The sequence below is a fragment of the Amphiprion ocellaris genome, chromosome 24 (genome assembly GCF_022539595.1).
Source record: "Amphiprion ocellaris isolate individual 3 ecotype Okinawa chromosome 24, ASM2253959v1, whole genome shotgun sequence".
Classification (NCBI taxonomy): domain Eukaryota; kingdom Metazoa; phylum Chordata; class Actinopteri; family Pomacentridae; genus Amphiprion; species Amphiprion ocellaris.
Genome location: NC_072789.1, coordinates 8,236,376 through 8,255,196, shown reverse-complemented (window position 1 = coordinate 8,255,196; position 18,821 = coordinate 8,236,376). Strand labels below are relative to the sequence as shown.

Here is an 18,821-nt window from a genome sequence, read left to right as displayed (position 1 = left end):
GATTTATATCTATTTTTATGCCAGTTTTCCTGTCTTTGCTGATGCTGCACTGAATGTTTCACAGTTTAAGGTTCACTTTGTCTAAAATCACATCTTAGATTACATGAATGTCTGCTTGTTCAATAACCTGCCAGAAAACAGACCTGTTCAAGGAACACTTTTCACTTTACTCCTGTACTTTTCTTCCCTGACCACGTGTTTTGACACATTCTGCTCAGTAAAGAGATAGACCAGAATTTAACATGTCATATTGTTCCTTTAACGTCAGGAGGAAAAAAAGTAACTGCAACTGTGCAATAGACTTAAGCAATGAAGGCAAACATCACTCACCTTGTGAATCACTGCAGATGCTGCTTTAAATGAAATGCTGACATCTATATAGTCCAAATGTCCATAGAATCTGTGAAGACAGAAGCAAAAAAAGTCCTCATGAAACAGAAATTACAACTCAGGAATGATGATGTGGCTCCGATAAAAGGAAAACAAGATAGAAAATCCAAACATATCACCTGCGGATTCAACCCCAAACAGGAAAAACTCTAGAATGTGTGAGTGAAATTACAGAAAACTGAAGCTACTGTGATGTCAGTGGTGGTTCAGATGCAGGAATTCTGAGTTTTTGTTTGTTTTATGAGGTCTTTAGCTTTTGGTGTGCTGAGCTGTATGTCTGAGGATTTTACTGAAGAAAAATGAAAACATGCACAGAATAAATAACGTTGAAAGACTTTTCTTTGATGTGTTTTTGTTTAACTACCTGATGAAGTTTAGTATGTCGTCCAAAAAATGATCAAAACGTCACAGCTTAGTATGTTGTCCAAAATATGACAAAAATGTCATAATTTATTATGTCGTCCAAAAAATGATGAAAATGTCATAGTTTAGTATGTCGTCGAAAATTTGAAAAAAACGTCATAGTTTAGTATGTCGTCCAAAATGTCACAAAAACGTCATAGTTTAGTATGTCGTCCAATTACTAAACTATGCCAATTTTGTGACATTTTGGATGACATACTAAACTGTGATGTTTTTGTCATATTTTGGACGACATACTAAACTATGACGTTTTTGGTACATTTTGGATGACATACTAAACTATGACGTTTTTGTGACTTTTGGACGACATACTAAACTATGACGTTTTTGTCAAATTTTGGACGACATACTAAACTATGACATTTTTGTGACATTTTGGATGACATACTAAACTATGACGTTTTTGTGACTTTTTGGACGACATACAAAACTATGACGTTTTTGTCATATTTAGGACGACATACTAAACTATGACGTTTTTGTGACTTTTTGAGCGACATACTAAACTATGACGTTTTTGTGACTTTTTGGGCGACATACTAAACTATGACGTTTTTGTGACTTTTTGAGCGACATACTAAACTATGACGTTTTTGTCATATTTTGGACGACATACTAAACTATGACGTTTTTGTGACATTTTGGATGACATACTAAACTATGACGTTTTTGTGACATTTTGGATGACATACTAAACTATGACGTTTTTGTGACATTTTGGACGACATACTTAACTATGACGTTTTTGTGACATTTTGGATGACATACTAAAATATGACGTTTTTGTGACTTTATGGACGACATACAAAACTATGACGTTTTTGTCATATTTAGGACGACATACTAAACTATGACGTTTTTGTGACTTTTTGGGCGACATACTAAACTATGACGTTTTTGTGACTTTTTGGGCGATATACTAAACTATGATGTTTTTGTGACTTTTTGAGCGACATACTAAACTATGACGTTTTTGTGACTTTTTGGGTGACATACTAAACTATGACGTTTTTGTCATATTTTGGACTACATACTAAATTATGACGTTTTCGTGACTTTTTGGACGACATACTAAACTATGACGTTTTGTCATATTTTGGACGACATACTAAACTATGACGTTTTTGTGACTTTTTGGACGACTTACTAAACTATGATGTTGTTGTCATATTTTCGACGACATACTAAACTATGACGTTTTTGTCATATTTAGGACGACATACTAAACTATGACGTTTTTGTCATATTTTGGACGACATACTAAACTATGACGTTTTTCGGACATTTTGGATGACATACTAAACTATGACGTTTTTGTCAAATTTTGGACGACATACTATACTATGACATTTTTGTGACTTTTTGGACGACATACTAAACTATGACGTTCTTGTCATATTTTGGACGGCATACTAAACCATGATGTTTTGTTCATATTCTGGAAGACATACTAAACTATGATGTTTTTGTCAAGTTTTCGGCGACATACTAAACTATGATGTTTTTGTCATATTTTGGACGACATACTAAACTATGATGTTTTTTCTTTTTTGTTTTTTAAACTTTTTTTATCACATTTTTTTAACGGAACAACGAACAGGGGAATCGTATTCCCAACATCAACAGTGATACTTGCAAAAGAAATAAATCGAAACAAACTAAACAAAAACAAAAAAAACCCAATTTATTTATATATATATGTACATACATACATACATACACACATACATACACTTAAAAATACACATACAAATAAAAGAAATGAAAATAAGGTAAATTAGAGAAATAAAGACAGAGATGAGGTCTTGGGATGAATTACAAGTCTGTGCATCACAGTTACAGTGTATCACAATGACAATAGTGGTTAATTATCTATTTCAGCAGCTAAATACACACACCATTTTCTCCATCGTTTTTCCTCCCTGGTCCTTTTGGAGTCTTATGGAGTAGGTCATTTGCGCTAGAGTATGCAGCTGCTTAACAATGCTGACAAAGAGGTCTGTGGTAGGGCAATTTTTCTGGAGCCAATGTTTTGTGATGGTTTTTTTACTTGCTGCCAGCAAAATCTTAAGAAGGTAAGCATCATTTGCATTCATACCAACAGGGATGATCCCCAGATAAAGAATTATAAATGTCACACTAATATTAAAACCTAGAACTTTTGAGATGATTCCCGCTACCTTACTCCAATAGACCTGGATGATGGGGCAAGACCAAAATATATGAGTGTGATCAGCCATGACCTCTCCGCATTCCCTCCAGCAGTTGTATTGGACATCAGTTTGTTTTTATTTCTGTTTAGGAGTGATAAAGAATCTGATTAGGTTCTTCCAGCAGAAGTCCCTCCAAGTCTTTGAGTTGATGGAGGATACCTGTGTTTTCCAGGCATTCGGCCACATGTCCTGTGTTATTTCTATGTTCAGCTCTCTCTCCCATCTTTGTTTCACATAGTCTGTGGTGTCCATCTTCAAAGAGGTGAGGGCATGGTAAGGCTTGCTTACAAGTCCTTTGTTGTTGCCTGACTTATAAGCGTCCATGAATATTCGAGTGACTACTGATTGGATGCATCCCTTTATAGTTTTACAGAAAAAATCCCATAGCTGCAAATACCTAAAGAGATCTTGTTTGCCCAAGCCATACATCTCACTAAACTATGATGTTTTGATCATATTTTGGACAACATACTAAACTACGACACTGTTTGTGAAATTTTGGACGACATACTAAACTATGACGTTTTTGTCAAATTTTGGACGACATTCTAAACTGAGATGTTTTGATCATATTTTGGACGACATACTAAACTAGGATGTTTTGATCATATTTTGGACGACATACTAAACTATGACGTTTTGATCATATTTTGGACGACATACTAAACTGTGACATTTTTGTCAAAGTTTGGACGACATACTAAACTATGATGTTTTTGTGACTTTTTGGACGACATACAAAACTATGACGTTTTTGGGACATTTTGGACGGCATACTAAACTATGACGTTTTTGTCATATTTTGGACAACATACTAAACTATGATGTTTTTGAGACTTTTTGGACGACATACTAAAGTCTGACGTTTTTTTCAAATTTTGGACGACATACTATACTATGACATTTTTGTGACTTTTTGGACGACATACTCAACTATGATGTTTTTGTCATATTTTGGACGACATACTAAACTATGACGTTGTTGTCGTATTTTGGACAACATACTAAACTATGACGTTGTTGTCGTATTTTGGACGACATACTAAACTATGACGTTTTGATGATATTTTGGACGACATACTAAACTGACGTTTTTGTCATATTTTGGACGACATACTAAACTATGATGCTTTTATCAAATTTTGGACGACATCCTAAACTATAACGTTTTTGTGACTTTTTGGACGACATACTACACTATGACGTTTTTGTCAATTTTGGACGACATAGTAAACTATGACGTTTTGTGACTTTTTGGACGATATACTAAATTATGAAGTTTTGATCATATTTTGGACGACATACTAAACTAATTTTTTAGCTGAATTTTTGGATTTTTTTTTCAGACAAGGAAACAATATGTTTTGGTGCCTGTAAATGAGGACAACAGGAGGGTTAACCAAAGATATCGGTGGTGATGCAGAGCTCGTCTGTTCATGATCTTGTCAAATTTGCATTTTTTTTTTTTTTTTTTTAAATAAAACTTTGAAGGGAAACTTTTACGGAATTATTGCCATTTTCTTCCTGAAGGTTTTGCAAATTTTAATAAATGTGGGTAATTTTTTTTGCTGAATTTCTGGATTTTTTTCAGACAAGGAAACAAGATTTTTTGGTGCCCGTAAATGAGGACAACAGGAGGGTTAAAGGAATGAAGCTAAATGAGCTCAAAGGTTGAAGATTTGGGAAAAGACTGAAATTTTGACTTCACTTTGGATCTCTGCAGTCATTAGCTGTCATCTTGGTTACAGGTGGGATCATAATGTTGCACCAGGGTTTGTGTTGTCGTACAGATTCTCTCTCAGAAAGACCAACATCTTCTTCCAGACGTCCTCCTGAGCATGAGGATGTTCCACCGTCTATACAGATTGTACAATTAAAAGTAGAACACTCTACAGGTCTAAGCTGGATGTTTACCTGACGGAGAGGCTGACGGGTGTTTTCGTCCTCAGGTGGTGGACATCATGCGTGTGAACGTGGACAACGTCCTGGAAAGAGATCAGAAGCTGTCAGAGCTGGACGACCGGGCCAATGCCTTGCAGGCCGGAGCCTCGCAGTTCGAGAGCAGCGCTGCAAAACTCAAGAACAAGTACTGGTAGAAGAACTGCAAGGTGTGTCTGTTTTATTTATAAAAATAAACATTTAATATCCGTTTCCCAAGTTGAGTAGTTCAAGGTCTGTTGTAAAGATAATAATCCAGAGATTTATTCTGTTTTTTAATGACAGCTTCCTATTCAGAGCTGCTCATTAGAAACCAAAGGACACAATCTGAATTATATTGAAACATTTTCCCATATTTATAATCTTATTTATTATGTAATTTAAATTTCAACATTTAGTTTTTTATCTCAGAACTTGAATTTTTCTTATTAAAGACCATATTTTGCATATTTTTTTAATCTTGTACATTTTAGAACAGAATTTAGTTTTGTAATTTCTAAATTGTTTGCATTTTTTTTTTGTCTGAAATGCTGGTTCCTCTCCTACACACTACTCTTATGAAATAGATGCTTAAACTTGGTCATATTTTCTGACAGCTCATCACACAAAGGTTGCTAGAATGTTTAAAATCCAGTGATTGTGTCTGTTTTTATAGTTTCTGGCTGTAAAATAGTGTCATTTAGGCATTTAAAAAAAACAGACAAGATGCCTTATTTGGCCTCAGTGACATCTGCTTGTTTAAGTTAGGAAATGAATGCATGTAAATATTCTTTCATGCATGTCATTAGAAAAGTATTTAAAGACTCTCCAAAGTTGTTTAAATCAATCCAACTGGACTATAAGAAGGTTCCTTGAAGACGTTTCACCTCTCATCCAAGAGGCTTCTTCAGTTCTGAACTGAATTTGGGAAAAGACTGAACTTCAGTTCTGAACTGAAGAAGCCTCTTGGATGAGAGGTGAAACGTCTTCAAGGAACCTTCTTAAAGTCCAGTTGGATTGATTTAAACAACTTTGGATAACCATGACCTGGATGAATGAGAAACTACACAGACATATTTAAAGACTCCTACGATACCTACAACATGTTTTAAACAGCACTGGTGGTTAAATATCTTTTTGAGAATCCATCTGGTTCACTCTAAGATCCAAACACATGCTCATCAGAGAACGGATCTTTGCATGAACCTTCTGGACTACAGGCAGTTTCTGGACATTTCTAGTTAGTTTCCATACGTGTGTCCTCGCTGTTCTGTGTAAAATTCAACCTACCGCTTCGGCCAAAAGCTCCTCCATTTCCCCCACATGTTGACTCTGCTCACCTTCCTTCCTGTTGGAGTTTTGTTTGATGGCAGCTGGAAAACCTCAAGGTCACTCACTTCTGCCACCTCCTGCTTCGGAGTGTGTGGTTGTTGATCACACCTTGTTGGTTGAAGCCACAGCCCAGCCAGATTTACCATCCGTCCATCCATTATCTATACCAATACCAATCCTCATTAGGGTCATGGGGGGCTGGAGTCTATCCCAGCTGACTTAGGGTGAAGGCAGGGGACACCTGGACAGGTAACAGTCTATCACAGGGCTACATATAGAGACAAACAATCACATTCACACCTACGGACAATTTAGAATCACCAATTAACCTCAGCATGTTTTTGGACTGTGGGAGGAAGCTGGAGAACCCAGAGAAAATCCACACATGCACAGAAAGAACATGCAAACTCCATGCAGAAAGATCCCAGGAAGGTCGGGACGCAAACCGGGATCTTCTATTAACCAGTAAGCCACTGTGCAGCCCCCAGATTTACCCACTGAATCACAAGTGACAGTGGGTTTGATGCATTTTTCATAATGCTTGGGAATCTAATTTTAGCTTTTTATGTTTTTTGTACATTTTCAAGTTCTTTAACCCTCCTGTCGTCCTGCGGGTCAAAATTGACCCGTTTTAAAGTTTGAAAATGTGGAAAAAATATATATTTTCATAATGAAACTTCTGACATCCACATTTTCAACATTTTTGGGAAATCTTTGAACATTTTTTGGTGTAAATAAAGAAATGCTAAAAATGTTTCTTAAGAACATTCACATAAAAACCAACCAAAATCCAGCAAATTTCACTGGATTTTGGTTGATTTATATGTGAATGTTCTTAAGAGAATATTAGAAGTTTTACTGATATATATGGAATCACTTTAGATATTTTTAGGATTTTTTTGTAAGATTTTTACTCATTTTTTGAAAATATTTACTAGAATTTTCTTGCCAAATTTGGCAATGGAGAGATTGCAGCGAGGCCCTTTCGGGTTCCAGGATCGGGTGCACCTGGAATCGAACCACATCCTGGCTGTGGAAACCACATCCATGATGCAGTGTCGATACCACTACACCACCAAGCCCTGTCGCAACTGGACAGTTTCTACTTGTGTTTTTGTGACTCACTGTGGCTGTTGGTTCAATACATTGAAACTGCTTAGTAGAGAAAGTAATACACAATGCAACTAATATACTTGAATTTGAATTACCTTTAATACATTTACATACTATTACAGGTGTCTTCAAATCATATAAAAGTAAATATTAAAAATAATATAAAAGTAGTTTAGTAACATGACATTTTTTGGACCAAAGGCTATACTAGCTAAAATTTTAAGTCTAAGTCTATTTTTTTTTTTTAATTTACTTTTGTTATACTAAAGTAAATTAAAGTATATTAATACTATTTTTAAAGTATATTAATACTATTATTAATACTACTTTTAAAGTATATTAATACTATTTTCACTTATAACATTCCTTATATTAGTATTTTCAAATCATATAAAAGTAAATATTAGTTTTAATATTAAAGTCTATAAGTAACATGACATTTTTTGGACCAAAGGCCATACTAACTAAATTTTAAGTATTTTTACACTATTTAAATATACTAAAGTATTTTTAATCTACTTTTAATGTACTAAAGTATTTTAAGTATACTAATCTAGTTTTAATTTAGAATTTGGATAAAAGATGTTCATTATTCACAGTAGGAAGTGTAGAGTCAAACACACAGAGCCATTGTCTGAAGGAATAGCTCAGGTAGATGGAGGAACGGTTGGGAACCCAGAGGCTACTGATAAGTAACTGACTTTTTTACAATGAAAACAGTATGATTTTTAATTATTGACAATTAGCATTAAAGAGTATGATTTTAATGATAAATTTTAATAATTATAAGTGACTGACTTTTTTACAATGAAAAGAGTACATTTTGTATTAATGTCAATTAATATCAATAAATTAAAATATGAGTAACTGACTTTTTAAGTATTTTAAACGCATATATATTTTAAACTAGTTAAGTATTTTAAAGTGTTTTGTCTTTAGTAAGTGTTTATAATAAATGTGTTTAAAGTATTTTATTTGTAATAAGTTTTTAAAGTGTTTTTAATGAGTGTTTAAAGTGTTTTTAATAAATATAAGTGTTTCATTCAAATATTTTTCTTTTTTGTATATGTATTTATGTTACATTTATTTTTGGTGAATGAATGAAATAAACAAACAAGAACATGACGGTGAGTTTCACATGTTGGTGAAACTCACCATCAGGCTGGAGAGCTTCTTCTCCTTCTTCTCTTTGGGATGAATGAAGAACAATGCATTCAGCTGCTTCTAGTTTCTGATTCGTCTTCTCCAACTCGGTCGTCGTCATGACAAACAGAGGAAACAGGTATTAGTCACACTTTGACTGATGATCTCAGATAAAAATACGTGGTGTTCATGATCAGCGTGTCATCTGTCCAGACCTGCTGGAAGTGAAATGAAGCTGCCAAGTGGAACTGAAGAACTTTTTGGTTTTATCATGTTTACTGATGGAAACTGAACAGTACAAACCAGGAGGTGCCAGCTGGTCAAACATGCAGTCCGCGGGCCAAAAGCAGCCCACCTGAGAATCCAATCCAGTCCCCAGGATGACTTGGAGTTAAACTTCCTGAGTGAAAATGAAGAACAACTGTAATTTTATTTCAGGACTTGGGTATTAAATGTCAAAACAATCCATGTGACTCTAAAAACTCAACAGCTTTACAAACTAAGATTAAACTCTCCACAAGGATCCAAAATAAGTTGGACTTCTACATGAGAGCTTTAATTATTCTTCATCTACTTCCTGAAAAGTTTGGTCAATAAAAAAGACAGAAACTAATATTTTTAGCTTCATGGTATATTCCACCCAAAATACTCATACACGTGCCAAAAAAAAAATCAGTGTAAAGGAAAAGTAGACCTGAAAGGATTGATTAAAGGAACATTTAAACTATTTTTTTCATTATTTAGTAAGCTGTTATCAGTTTTTTTTAGTGTGCAAATCAGAAATAAAGAAGCACTTAGTTCTTACCGGTGTTACTTGGTCAGAAGGCATCAGGTGGACCGGCTCATCCTCGTAGGGCTCCTCCTGTAGCCTTGAGTGGACCATGTATCCATGGCAACGCTAAAGTTTCTGCTTCTTACCAAAGTTCACAACACAAGTAAAGAAAGATTTTCATGTAAAACTTCAGGGATAACTGCTGACCATAAATATTCTGATCAATACTTCATGATCAACATCAGGACAGAGGTTACAACTCCAGCTGTTCCATTAGACTGCAGTTATTCAAAGAGAAATTAAAACATCACATTCCTCATAAAAAACTAGATGGGACTTTTACTAAATAAAGTGTTGGTGAATAAACAGTGGAAAAAGTGCAAATCCATCTTGTGGATAGCCAAACAGTACTTGGTGCAGTGCAACGAGAAAGCTATGGTTATCATACATTTTTTGCTAATAGAATTAGAGAAATCCAAAGCTGCACGAAGACTCAGGACTGGTGGTGGATTCCTGGTTCCAAAAACACTGCTGACATAATCACCAGAGGAGCCAGCCCTCAAAACCTGGATAAGAACTCAGAGTGGCAAAATGAGCCTGAATTCTTGAGCTTGCCAGTGAATGAGTGGCCAATCAAATCAGCAAAAGAAATAGCAACTAATGCCAGAGAAAGCATCAATAGGTTGCAAAAGTAATCCTTCGTCGCTGTACTTGCAAAAACTGAAGGAGAGAAGCAGGAGCCAAACCAGACTGAACAAAGGAGACCTCCTGCTGGTTTAGCCATCCAGAGCCTTGTGGATGTCAAAAGGTTCAGTCTTCTAGTTCGATTGATTAGAACCATTGCATGGGTTTGGAGAGCTGCGAAGAAGTTTCTTGGACAAAAGCGAGTCCTAAACAATCCAAAGTGGGAGATAGTCACTCTAACAGGGGTCATCACATTGAAAGAAAGAGAGGATGCCCTAAGAGACGTTTTTCTTGCTAAGCAGACAACTCTTTACATGGCAGCCAATCTGGTGAATGAGCGACCAATTGAAGCCATAGTACAGAGCCGGGAAGAGTGTATCCAGTATGTGACACCTAACAGCCTTCTGCTTGGCCGAGCTTCTCAAAGCGGAGACTGCAAAACATTCAACTTTGAAACCTACCCCTACAAAAGGTTGAGAGCAATGCAGTCAGAGGTAAACAAGTTCTTGAGGTACTGGAGCCAACTCGCCGGCCCCAACTTGTTTGTGAGGAGCAAGTGGCACACCACACACAGAAATGTCGCTGTTGGAGACATTGTCTGGTTAAGTGACCAAAATGGACTGAGGGGACAGTTCAGGCTTGGAAGAGTCGTCAGCACCAACCCAGACAGCAAACGTGTCGTGAGGGATGTCAATGTTAGGGTCTGTCCAAGCTATTGTGTTCCTGTGATAAAACCTGTTAAAAATGCAGTAAAGCCAAGAAATCCATCATCTGATGCAAACAAGGAGAAATTCCAAGCAACGACTCTTCACAGGGATGTCAGACGGCTGGTTGTCTTACTACCTGTTGAGGAACAAATGAAGGATCCAGGTTAGATTATCATGAGTTGTGCGTACTTCAAACTGAAACCTTTAAGATTACCTTCAAAGCTGCGATCTTCCAAGTGTGACCACAGAAAGATCGAGCGGGAGGTGTCGAGTCAAAATGGGAGAAGCTGAAACCTCATAGAAAGAAGAAGCTGAAATCTGATAGAAAGAAGAAGCATTCACACAGGTGCTACACTCAGCTGGGGCGGAACCAATCTGCGGCTGCAGGTTTGCTACCTGCAGCATAAAAAGGGACACACGCAGCACTGAGGAGGAATGGAGAATGAATGAATGACCTCGCTCAAACAAAGTGGCTGTGAGCATGAGGATCTGCGGCAAACTGTGCAGGACTGCTTCATCTACAAAAATCCAGGTAGCAGCCGGTTTTTCAACTAAACCTATCAACTAACCCTATCAACTTACCCTATCAACTAAACTTATCACCTATGTTGCCATCATTGTATTCCATGACCTTGCAATCATTGCAAAATAAAAGAGGAAGAAAAGAAAGCAACTGTCTGACTCAAGAGTGGAGCCCAGCTCATAACCTGGGCAAATGAAACACCCTTTTTCAAGTGGGGAACCTGCACACAAACCCTCAAAAATCATCAATGATATTCACGCGTCATTGAAAGTGGGAGAACACTTGACACTCACAGCTATGTTTAATAATGAAAGTAAGAGCATTTCCACATGCACAATGCGAAGGGAACTCCAGGGATTGGGACTAAACAGCTGTGTAGCTCCCAAAAAACCACTGATCACTGAGGCTAATCAGAAAAATAATCAATTTGCTAGGTAGCAATAAGATTGGACTCTGGAGCAATGAAAGAAGATCATGTGGTCTGATGAGTCCAGATTTACCCTGTTCCAAAGTGATGGGGGCATCAGGGTAAGAAGAGAGGCGGATGAAGTGATGCACTCATCATGCCTAGTGCCTACAAACCTGTGGGGGTTATGATCTGGGGTTGGTCAGGTTCAGCAACGTTATGTTCCCAAAGAATGAGGTCAGCTGACTACCTGAATATACTGAATGACCAGGTCTTTCCATCAGTGGAGTTTTTCTTCCCTAATGACATGGACATGTTCCAAGATGATGATGCCAGGATTCATGAGGCTCACATTTAGAATGAGTGGATCAGGGAGCATGAGATGGATTGTCCTCCACACAGACCAGACCTCAGCCTCACTTAGAATCTTTGGGATGTTCTCCCATCATCAATATAAGATCTTGGTAGTAAATTACTGAAACCCTGGACAGAAATAAATGCAGTGATATTGCAGAAGCTTATCGAAACGATGCCACGGAAAATGTGTGTCATTCTCAGAGCTAAAGGCGATTTAATGAAATGTTAGCGTGTGCAACTTTGTTTTTGGATGGGCAGTGTCTTTAGTTCAACCAAAAGAGAGGCAATATATTAGTTTTCCAGCAAGCTGAACCTAAAAACATTAAAATTCTGGGCAGAAATACTGAACTCAAATCACTGTAAAGGTCTCACTTGTGTGAATAAATTCAGTTTAAATCAGTTAAACACTAAAATCTTGGTTGCTCTGTTATTGTTATTTCTTCATGTGGTTTTAGTTTTTCTTCATATGATTTATATCCGTTTTTTTATGTAACATTAATAAGGGATTGTTAGAACAATATTTATCTGAGTATTCAGTGTTTTATTTTTTATGTTAGTCTGATTGTCTTCATTCATATTCTAATAGTAATCCTCTTCTGCTGCTCTGAATTAACCTTCTAATGAAATCTTTCTCCTACGTAGATGTTGAATTCGGTACAAGACGGTTTATAACTAAACTAAAACCTATTTGGGTTTTCAAAAGCCAAGAAGTAAACTGATTCTGACTCCACGTCTGCAGGAGTTCTGTGTTGTGTTCCACCTGTGACCAGCAGGTGGCATCTCCTGCTTTGGATTTAGGCTTTATGTGAGGAAGGTGAGGGAAGATCGGCTGCAGCTGATGCTGATTTGTTGGCTTTTGTTGTGACTGTACAGTGGATTTAGATCAGGATGCAGGACACTGCGAGTCCATGTGAACTGAATCAGTTCATGAACTAATTGGCAGATAGTTTGAAAGCATCAAATGTAATAATAATCACAGAGACACAACAGCAGAGTCATTTCTGGTAGATTATACAACCAAATACAAACTAGCGCTGATTTATTCTATGTTGTCTCTGCACTCCATCACATTGGAGTAGATCTAAACTAATGATTACAGACTTTAAAGGTGTCAGGTTTTAATTTGAAGCTAAAACAGACACTGCTGATGCTGGTTTTGAGGTGAGGTTCACTCACTTTTTGTTCTGATGTTTGCCGCTGCATCATTTTAAAACCAGATGATCCATGTAGACGACATATTTAGTCCCAGTATCATCAGGACCGTTACAGTAAGGTATTATTTGTAACAACCATACAATCATTGTCAAACATTTCAGGAATAAAATAACCAAGTAAGTCTTTTTTACCTTGAACCTTTTTTTCCCACAATAATAAAATAATTATAAAACCTACAGATATAAATTCAGAAAATCTCAGATTTCTTTAAAACGCTGTAAAAAGCAGCTTTGGATCATGAAATAATCTACAAGTCTCTGAGATCATGTCTTGGAACATGAACAAAAAAAACAGCAGTGTCAACAATAAACTCAACAATAAACCTCGACTTTATATTGACTGAAACCAGAATTATTAGTTTCAATCTGTACACAGGGAAATAAATTCGGTATAAACAGCTGAACTCTTCCTCGATCAACGTGTCTTTACTCTGTTAGATAAGAAATGTCACTGTCACCTGTGAGTTTTGTTCAGTTATCAGTAAATATGCTAAAAACATTTAATCTCTTCAAACCAAAATAAAGAAGCTCTTCAGTACATCCACTCTGCAGCTTCATTTCACTTCTAGCATGTGCGTACTACAAAACGAGTATAACATAAACAGAAGATCTTTTCGTTATCTGTCTTCACTGAACAACTGCAATCAGGATAAGCAGCCTTACTAAGCTGGTTATCATCTTGATCACTCAACCCAGAGTTTGTGAATCCATTTATGAGCGCATTCATAAGAAAGAGGCACCGGATGACCAATCACAGACATGAACAGATCAAACTACAACATGAGAGAAACAGAGAGATTATAAACTCATAACATAGACTCAAAGCAACAGAGTTGCAGCAGCTGAAGGAGGAGGGAAAGCTGCAAAAAGATGTAGACTGTGTGGATGGTAACAAGCTAAACAAGTGCTAAGCAGACTGTCATATCACAAAGAAGGCTACAGGTAAATGTGTACAACTTTAAATATTTCTCACAAGAACAAACTATAATCCCACACCAATAGAAAGAGCCAAAGTCACATAGAAAAGCTACAAAAACATGCAGAATGTGTGAAAGCCTAATTAATATGCTCATCATTATCGTTAGATGTAGGTTTCCTTAATTATTTTCCTGCGGCTTCCGGCTGCCTCACTGTGATAATGAAGACAAGATGTTAAACCAACATGAGCTACAACTAATTGGACCCCACTAAAAGACCACAGCAACTGACTTTAGCTCACAATAAAAACTCATTTGCACCGTCCAACAATCAGATCAGACACACAAACCTCTACAGGTGCAATCATGTTTATTTTATTTCATGAGTAAAAAATAAAAAAAGAACATCCAACATAAAGATTACTGTAATTGTCCCGACAACCTAATGGATAAGGTGCAAATCATTTTGTTAAAATGTGCAAAAGGTGTGAATGTAAAGTCTTAGTAAATAAAAAAAAGAAAAATGGAGATATAGAAAAATGACAACAGAGGGGGAAAGTTAACTACAGAAAAGTACAACTTGTTTACAGCTGATAGAGTAAAGAAAGACAGTTTGGACATTTTTTAATGCACTGCTTAACATGGACGGACAGCCCTTAAATTTAATGAAACGTTGTTTTGCTAAAACAGAAAACTGAGGAATTCCAACAAGGAACTAATTCATGCTGCAGCTAGGGTCATTATAGTCGTGATTTTTTATTTTGATGATTACAAATGTTTTATTCACTACTTTAAACATGTGGCAGGAATGGGCTTCGGTACACCGAGGTCGGACTGAAACAAATAAGCAGGATCTCTATTAGCTCAAAGTGATTATTATTGGGCTTTTTGAGGCAATAATATTGAAGTTATTTTTTTAAATCCAGAAAAATCGTCAACATTTAAACATCAACTTTTTGTAAAATCATGGCTTAGATCTGTTGAAGACATTTTGCAGTGTAGTCGGTTACATGAATGCTAATATCTGCTAATAGACTTCCTCTATTGAGGTCAACATTAACTATTAGTTTTAGGTGTGGTTAAATTTTTTTTCCAAATTAAGAATAATATCCTCAATCAAAATAATCTCAACTGGGGATGAGAAAACTGGTAATAGTGCAGATTTTAAAAAGAGATTCAGGTTTGATTCATAAGTCTAATTCATTAAAAATAGCATTTCTTTCACTACTTATTCTGTGATTTGGGACATAAAAATTGTAAACTAAACCAGAGAATCATCCAGTTATTAGGATTTTGCCCTCTCTGTTGCATAACCATTTACTAATGAGGTCTGTGGCTTTTATTTCACCCTCAAACGCTGGTGACATAAATCGGTTCAATGCGGTCATACAAAGTCATTCCCCATCATCCCTCCAAGTTAAATCATCCCTCAGTGCCACTGACCTACACCGCCTCACCTCCTTGTGACGCCAGAAATCCAGATTACAGACTCGAGGTCGAGAGGCTTTAACGTCAGCTGTGGACGGATAAAAAGGAGCAAGCTGACCTAGAATGTCTCCATCTACAGTATGTTTTTAAGCATCTAATCTTTTCACACTGATGAATACTGTAACAGACTGTGCATTTGTTCTAGATGATGAAGCCATAATCATTGGAATATCACTGCCGTCAAAAAGCAAAGAGAAGAAACTGAAATAAGCCTTTAAATGTGGAGCTAAAGGGACTAACTGCACGGCATCTTTTTAATGCCTTTAAAGTCCATATGCAGATCTAAACCAGCAATGGCTGAATCCCAGTATTGTGAAATAGCTCCACAAAATTGTCAGAACCAAGAGAAATACCAACACATTGCTGGTGTGGGTTATTTTCTGACCTATGCTGACTGTAAGAAAACGCTAAATACTAACAGGTAATGATGAATATCTGATCACATGATTTCATATTCAGATATTGGACGTTCTGAAGATCTTAACTAAAGACAAGTCAAATTTTACAATTCAATTACAGTTTCCATCCTCCACCATCTCAAGGATTAAAGTTTTTCTGTTTTACTGGCTTATAAATGCACTTGTCTATCAAAAGTCCCACCAATGCTGAGCCCCTAATGTAAACTGTTAAGATGCAACATGTCTGCAACTTTATCTGTCAGCGCATTGTTTCTAGTCATAAAAATGTGTCTTGGGTCTGGATCTAAAGGCGCTTCTCTTTTCCAAATCGTCTCTGCTGCTGAATGAAGCGCTCTGGACGATCTGAGATGTCCTCCAGCGAAGCTTCTCCAGTTTGGGCTTCATCCTGCTGAGTGAAGACTTCCTCCTGACGGGTTTCTCTCTGGGTCGGTCCTCCCCGTCCACGGAGTCACAGTCAGATGGGTGAAGCAGCCTGAGCGGTTTCAGGTTAGACTGGAGAACCTTCGAGAACCTCCAGCGGCCTTCATCCCTGCGTTCTGCTTTCTGGGACTCTGAGCGCTCATATGCTCCTATGATGTCTTGTATGTCCACGCTCACGTTGTCGGTGAGGTACTGGCAGGCCTTCTTCCCGCTGTAGTCCCTGATGTCCACGTCTGCGTTGTAGGCCCCAACCAGGAGCTTCACCACCTCCATGTGGTTGTGCATGGCGGCTATGTGCAGCGGCGTGTAGCCAGTGTTGGACCAAACATCCACACTGATGGGAACGTTGTGTTGCTTGGCAAAGTTAACAATCAGGGCTATGAGCTCAGGTTTGCCGTGTTTGGCGGCCCAGTGCAGGCAGGTGAAACCGGTGACGAAATCCTTCCTCAGGATGAGGCTGGGCTCTCCAGTGAGGAGGGGGTGCAGGCTGCCCCACTCGCCATCCGAAGCACACATCATCCACTCGTGCTCCACCGGTTCCAGGGTCACGGACGCCCGGTCGTCGTCCAGGTTGCAGGACACCAAGGAGGCAGAGTCGCTGTCACTCCTCGAGGAGAGGTGGACTGAGTTGCGAAACACCATGCTGCGCCTCACCTGGGGGGAGCTGTTCATCATGAGCTCCAGGAAGTGTTTCCGGCTAACTCTGGGGGTGACGTTGCCTTCGCTGCCGGACAAACTGTCCAGCTGTGCCTCATCCTCCTCGCTGTCTGACTCTGGCTGTCGAGACACAAATTTAGTCTCCACATTATCCACGTCTTTCAGAGTTTCCGGTGAAAGCAGCTCAACTTGCCCGTCAGTGGGATTGAGTCCAGGAGTAGCTGTGAGTATCTGCCCTGTACTACCGGTTTGTGCAGGCCCAGGCAGGGTGAACACAGATCCCTCAGCGGGGAGCGGCGACGCTTCGATTACTGCAATTTCTGGTATGGTGGGTGACTTTCCAGCCTGCTCCTTCTTCGTAGAGTCTCTATTCCCTCGTTTGAAGCTTCCTCTGTTCCCCATCTCACCTGAGCTGCTGTCCAAGTCTTCCACTAAGCAAACAAACTCATGACACTCGCTCCTGCCGTCTGTTTTGTCCTGCACAATAGTTTCAGCGGGGAAAGCATGCGGAACTCTCACCTGGCTGTCAGTTCCGTAACCTGAGCCAGGTGCTGTTTGTTGTTGCCCCGGGGCGCGAAGCTCCTCCCGGCTTCCGTCCGTTTGCTGCTCTGCGGGGTAACAGACTTTCTCTGGAACTTTTACTTCTCCTGTACTTGAATTTTCCCGTAACGAAACGTGAAACTTCTTCCTTAGGTTTACATATTTAACTCCCTCGTCTGTTTTCACGAAAGCAACGCTGTCCACGTAGTTTTTAAACCTCAGTCGAACAGCCGCCTTCTTCTCCGGTTCCTCTGGGAAAACTTCTTTAAAGTGTTCTATTAAATCCGCGTTCTTCACTTTTCCTCCTTTCTCCCTCAGATAGCTCACAATAGCCTCCTGAGTGCACTCCGCCATTGTAAACTTCATTAATACGGTCACTTAGCATCTGAATGCACTCTAGGGTTAACGGTTAGGGAGGTAAAACAACATGCGTCCCGTCCCTTTACCGAATTATGCCCCGGATAATCCCTCGGTGCAGAAATGAGCACAGTAGAGCGGTTAGTGCAGCTAAAAACTGGTGGCATGTACGTCTTTTCTCTGCGTTTTACTTCTAGCGTTCTCCGCCTCCTAGCAACCGAGTGCAGGACTGTACCATTGAGTCTAAGAAGGGGAGGCACGTTAAAAGCGTGATACTACTAACGGTACAAATGTCTAAATAAGCATATATATTTAAATTATTTCCGTCTTTGAATACAACTATATATGTTTTCAGAATACATATTAATGACACATTACTAATTTTTTGGAGTTTTGGTTTGCTTTTGCTGAAGTGGTCCTCACCGCAAGGTTGGCAATGCCAGCTCTGCTCTGAGGTCACCTGTTAGGGAAAAGCTGCAACTAGAAGAGATCGCTTTAGAATAGATGTAGATCAAAGCACATCGATATGAGAAAATAAAGATTTTCTAGCATCTTGTTCAATTTCTTTAGTCCACTCTTTAAAACTACGACTGGATTAGATTATTTCCTGTTTTTTGTTGTTTTTGTGGTACTACTTGTCGTAACACCAATAACTTTCTTTTTCATTTAGTATTTCAGATTTTAAAAGTATTCTACACGTTTTGTAGAAAGACAGCAAAATACAGTAGAGATTAGAGAAACCAGCGCACATAAATTAGTTAAATTACACAAATAAAATATTTTGTTTCATTTTTGCACAATCTGTGGTTACCGTTTTATGTTGTGGCAA

General features: G+C 38.1%; 1 protein-coding gene across 1 annotated transcript; it reads right to left on the bottom strand.

Moving 5' to 3' along the window:
- Nucleotides 1–14,464: 14,464 nt before the first annotated feature.
- Nucleotides 14,465–18,152, bottom strand: LOC111562782 (ankyrin repeat domain-containing protein SOWAHC-like). The gene has a single exon (XM_023261506.3). It carries the CDS (start codon nucleotides 17,999–18,001, stop codon nucleotides 16,271–16,273), a length of 1,731 nt encoding a protein of 576 aa, XP_023117274.2. The 5' UTR covers nucleotides 18,002–18,152; the 3' UTR covers nucleotides 14,465–16,270.
- Between the last annotated feature and the right edge of the window lie 669 nt (nucleotides 18,153–18,821).

Bases quoted from the DNA above. Each gene is read 5' to 3' on its own strand.
- LOC111562782 (XM_023261506.3), bottom strand. From the start codon at position 18,001: ATGAAGTTTACAATGGCGGAGTGCACTCAGGAGGCTATTGTGAGCTAT.